This window comes from Macrotis lagotis, chromosome 3 (genome assembly GCF_037893015.1).
Source record: "Macrotis lagotis isolate mMagLag1 chromosome 3, bilby.v1.9.chrom.fasta, whole genome shotgun sequence".
Lineage (NCBI taxonomy): Eukaryota > Metazoa > Chordata > Mammalia > Peramelemorphia > Peramelidae > Macrotis > Macrotis lagotis.
This window is the reverse complement of record NC_133660.1, coordinates 225,041,534-225,046,101: the sequence shown is the minus strand read 5'-3', so window position 1 is coordinate 225,046,101 and position 4,568 is coordinate 225,041,534. Positions and strand designations below refer to the sequence as shown.

The 4,568-nt window shown below is 57.2% G+C and overlaps 1 protein-coding gene across 1 annotated transcript; it reads right to left on the bottom strand.

Annotated features, from left to right (window-relative positions):
* Positions 1-812: 812 nt before the first annotated feature.
* Positions 813-4,334, bottom strand: NKX1-1 (NK1 homeobox 1). The gene is made up of 2 exons (XM_074231595.1): positions 4,259-4,334; positions 813-1,681 (listed from the first exon to the last, which is right to left on the bottom strand). The coding sequence occupies exons 1-2, from the start codon at positions 4,332-4,334 to the stop codon at positions 813-815; spliced, it is 945 nt and encodes a 314-aa protein (XP_074087696.1).
* Positions 4,335-4,568: the final 234 nt, after the last annotated feature.

The window sequence follows — 4,568 nt, the reverse complement described above, 5'->3', positions numbered from 1 at the left end:
AGGTGGGGCGCGGACCTAACCAGGTCCCCGCGGAACCGAGAACGCACAGTCCTGCTTCCCGAATCAGCCAGAAGGGGCGCTCTGACACTGCCTTGTTAGGTCGTGGGAAAGGGGCTGGGTTGTGTATGTGTGTGATTGTGTGTATTGTGTGTGTATGTGTGTGTGTGTGTGTGTGCGCGCTACGGTCCGGGAAGTGCTTAGATGCTCTGGTGGACCCCACAAGTCCCGGCCCCCAGGTGTGTTGACTCCAGTCCAGGGAGGATCTGGAGAGATGAAGAGCCCTCATTCCGATTCCTGACCCCGGGGAGGTGCCCCCCCCCAAGCAGGCTCCCCTGCGGTCCGCTAGAGAGGAAGGCAGGGCTCGGGCGGGGCCCGGGCTGATCCCGTCTCGGCCAGCTGTCCAGTCGGAGTTTTGCGCATTCTCTTCCTGGAAGGCTGCTCCCTGCGGGCCTCGGCCTTTCCTGGGTACCAGGGGTCGCCCCGCGCTCTGCTCAGTTCCCCCGGGGGTGGCTCTGGGGCGGAGCGCGGGTCGGGGTCGGGCCGGGACCCAGCCAACCCTTCCTCCGTCCCCGGGTCGGGCACCTCCTCCAGGTCGGAGAAGGGCGCGGAGGCTCCTTCCAGAGGCAGATGGGGGTTGCGGGATCCGAGGGGACGGGCGGGGGTGCTTGGGCCCCACGCCGCCAGTGCCGTCGGGTCTGTGTGTGTGGGGGGCAGGTTACAAATAGGGGAGGGCGCGGGGAGAGTGGGGGGCAGGGGCGGGCGGCCCAGCTGTCTGGGCCGCAGTGCAGGGGCGGCGGCGCCTCAGCCTGAGTTCATAGGTGCGGGGTGTAGAAGGCGGGCGCCCCGTAGGTCTGTGAGCCCAACACGAAGGGCGAGAGCACGGCGGGACTGGGCAGGAAGGGCAGCTGGGCCGCGCACACCAGCCCTCCGGGGCCGTGGCCGGGGTAGGCGGCCGGGGCGTGCATGGCTAGGGGCGTGCCCATGGGCGGGGAGGGGCTGAGCGGGCTCAGGCCTCCAGCCAGGCCCGCCCCGGGGCCGCCCAGGCCGGGCCCGGGCCCCGCCGCGCCCCCCGCCGGGGCGCTGGTGTCCGCGCCCGGGTTCTGCTTTTTCCACTTGGTCCGACGGTTCTGGAACCAGATCTTCACCTGGGTCTCGGTGAGGCTGAGCGACAGAGCCAAGTTGAGGCGCTCGCACACCGACAGGTAGCGCGTGGACTTGAACTTGTTCTCCAGCGCCACGAGCTGCTCATAGGTGAAGGCGGTGCGCGCCCGGCGCGGCTTCCCCGACTTGGAGTCCGAGCCGCTGCGTTTGCGCTTGGGCTTGGCGGCCGCGGAGGCGGCCTGCGTCCCGGACGGGGCGCCCGATGGAGCCTGCGCCGCGGGGGGCGCGGCCGGGCCCGGAGGGGCCCCCGGAGGCCCCGCCGCCGCCTCCTCTTCCTCTTCTTCCTCCGTCTGCCGGGAAGCGCGGGTCTCCCCTCGGGCGCCCCCCCCAGCGATGCCGCCGCCGCCGCCGCCGCCTCCGCTGCTGCTGCTGCTGCGGGTCTCCTCGCCTCCCAGCAGCTCGTCCGGCAGCTCCTCGCTGCCGGGGCTCGGGCTGGGGCTGGGGCTGGGGCTGGGGCTGGGCCGCCCGCTGCTGCTGTAGCTGGTCACCTCGCTCCCCTCCGCCTTGTAGATGTCCGTGTCTGCAGGGCGCGGGGTGGGGGCGGACACGCACAATGGGAGACACGGGGGGACAGAGATGAGAGAGAGAGAGAGAGAGAGAGAGAGAGAGAGAGAGAGAGAGAGAGGAGAGAGACAAAAGAGAGACAGAAAGAGATAAACAGATTGAAAGTTTGTGAGAGCGCAAAAGAGCGAGCGAGAGATTGAGAGAGCGAGAAAGAAGAGAGGAGACAGAGAGAGACAGAAGAAAAGACACACACAGAGTAAAGGATGATGGTGAACAGATAAAAGGAAAGACAGAAACAAGGAGGGAGGAGGAGACGTAATAGAGAGATGTTGAACAGGGGAAGAGAGGAGAAAACAAAGAGAAGGGGACAGTTAAGAGTTTTAAGTCCATCCTCCCCGCGGCGTTGGTCTCTGATCAATGTATTATTCCTCTTATCCTCAACCTTCTCAGGGGCACTCAGAAAATAGTCCCAGGCCCCGGCTAATTGGAATCCCCTATGAAGAAAGGATTTAAAAAGTTTCCCAAGTTAGGCTAAAGGAACAAGCCTCCATGTTGGACGAAGTTTCTGCCGAGGAAATCATTCCTCTGACGGTTTCCTTTCTTCCTTGGTGTGTCCTCAGGCTGAAAGCTGAGAGGATGTGTAAGCTGTGTGTGTGAGGGGTGGGGGTGAAGGGAATGGGGTGGCTCCATACATTTATCTGGAACTTTGCCAGGACTCGTGGCCTTCTCACTTTAGGAGAACTCGGGTTAGTCTTCTGCTTCCCGAGGAGGTGGAGGGGTAGGGTGGGGGAGAGCGAAGTCTTGGCCAAAGAGGAGAGAAAGGGCTTGTCTTAAAAAAATCTCCCCCCCACCCCCACTTCCCTCCCTACCACCCCCGGTTCCTCAATCCAGCCAAGACCCGACCCGTGGGGAATTTCCTGCCACTCTCAGCTCTAACTTCGGATCTAACTCTGTGATCTCTGCCCCGGTGTTCCCAGCCAAGGGCCCGAGCGCAACACATCACTGTCCTCCCAGGGACCACATTCAGCTTCTCCTTGTACCTACGCGTTGCACACCCTTGCTCCGCAACCGAACTCTCCCGAAGACATCGAGGTCTTCGAAAATCTGAATTCAATTTAACAATTTTATTAAGCTTTTACTATATTCAAAAACTCTGCGCCAGGTGCTGGGGATGCAAAGCTGCAAAATGACAAGATACTTGTTTCAAAGAACTCAGGATTTGCCGGGGCGGAGCAGGGTAGGGGAGAAACATTCTGAGCTACGTCTTTCAAAGAGGCCTAGACAGTTACACTGAGTGACAAGGGCTCATTCTAAGTATCCGAAAAGCAGCGACCAATCTCCTCCACCGTCCCACACATCAACCTTCCTTTCTCCTTCCTTCCTTCCTTCCCTCCTTCCTTCCTTCCTTCCTTCCTTCCTTCCTTCCTTCCTTCCTTCCTTCCTTCCTTCCTTCCCTTCTTGCCTTCCTTCCTCTCCCTTTCTTCCTCCTCTCATGTTTCTTTTTCTTCCTTGCCTTCCTTTTCCTCTTTTTTCCTTTCTTCCCCTCACTCTAAATCCTTGTTTCTGTTCTCATCTTCCTTCCCTTTGCTACTTTCTTTTCTTTCTCTTTCCTTATTTTTCTGCTTTCTTTTCTCTCCTTATTCTCCTTCCCTTTTCTCTTTTGCTTTTCTTCCTTTCCATTTTCTTCTTCCCTTTTCTTCTACCTTTACTATTTCTTCTCTTATCCTCCCTACCTTTCTCCTTTCCTTCCTTCTTTTTCCTCCTTTCCTTCCTTTCTTCCTTTTCTTATTCCTCCTTTCCTTCCTTCCTTCCTTCCTTCCTTCCTTTCTTCCTTTTCTTCTTTCCTTTTCTTCTTTCCTTCTTTTCCTCCTTCCTTCCTCCCTCTCTCCCTCCCTTTCCTCTTCCCTTCTTTTCTTGACCTTTCCTCCCTCCCTTTTTTCATTCCTTCTTTCCCTCCCTCCCTTCCTCCTTTCCTCCCTCCCTCCCTCCCTTCCTTCCTTCCTTCCTTCCTTCCTTCCTTCCTTCCTTCCTTCCTTCCTTCCTTCCTTCCTTCGTTGATGAATTATTCATTTACATATTCCCGAACCCTCTCTGCGGAGCTCCTTTCTCTACTAAAGAAAATAGTCGAGAAAGATTCTTTCTTTCTTTAAATAAAGCCAGGTAGAGGCGGGAGATGAACAAGTAGTCCCGGTCCCCTGTAAAGATGAAGACTGAGCATGTTTTCACTGGAAGCAGGAATGGCAAAGCGGGGATCAGTAACGTGACGCTCCATTCGGAAGTGCCTGCACCTGCCGGTGCCCCTTGTTGTCAAACTCCCCACCCCCTTTTAATTTCCCTCTTATTTGTTTTCTCTCTCTGCTTCCAACTGAGAAGTATTACATTGGAGTAAATACTTGTATTGATTAGCAGGGCAGATACAAACTTAATTAAACTCATTTTGTGTAATGTACAAACTAGTTAACGGTCATTTAATTTATTTCGGCTTATATTATACTCCAATTAACGGGGCTCGGGCAGCGAACAAGGTAATTATCCCACACTTAGAATGAGCTGCGTCTCCCAGCTCAGCTTGGGCAGGCGCGATCCGACCTACCGGCGAAGCTCGAGAGCGGCTCCCAAGACCCCCCAAAGTCACCGCAGCCTGGAAGGGCTGGGGCAGCTCTGGCCATCACTCGCGGCTCAGTGGGGGCCAACGTGGGCATCTGCAGACCGACGGTTGAATGGCGGACGAATCCCTTTCTGCATCCCCTTCTCCTCTTGGGGTAGTGATCCCTGGGACCTCAGGGTCCTTGGGTCCAATGAAACTCAGGGTGCCATCTCTCAGTCCTCGAATATCCAAGGACGGGTCTCCCGCAGCGCAGACAGGCTTTGCATAGTCGATGTCTGGTCGGTTCGACCTTGTT

What these genes read in the sequence shown, in the direction of transcription:
- NKX1-1 (XM_074231595.1), bottom strand. Translation starts at nt 4,334, where the DNA reads ATGGCCAGAGCTGCCCCAGCCCTTCCAGGCTGCGGTGACTTTGGGGGG. An exon ending in GCCGCTCTCGAGCTTCGCCG is followed by an intron (nt 1,682 to 4,258) that starts GTAGGTCGGATC and finishes CGCGCCCTGCAG; the next exon opens with ACACGGACATCTACAAGGCG.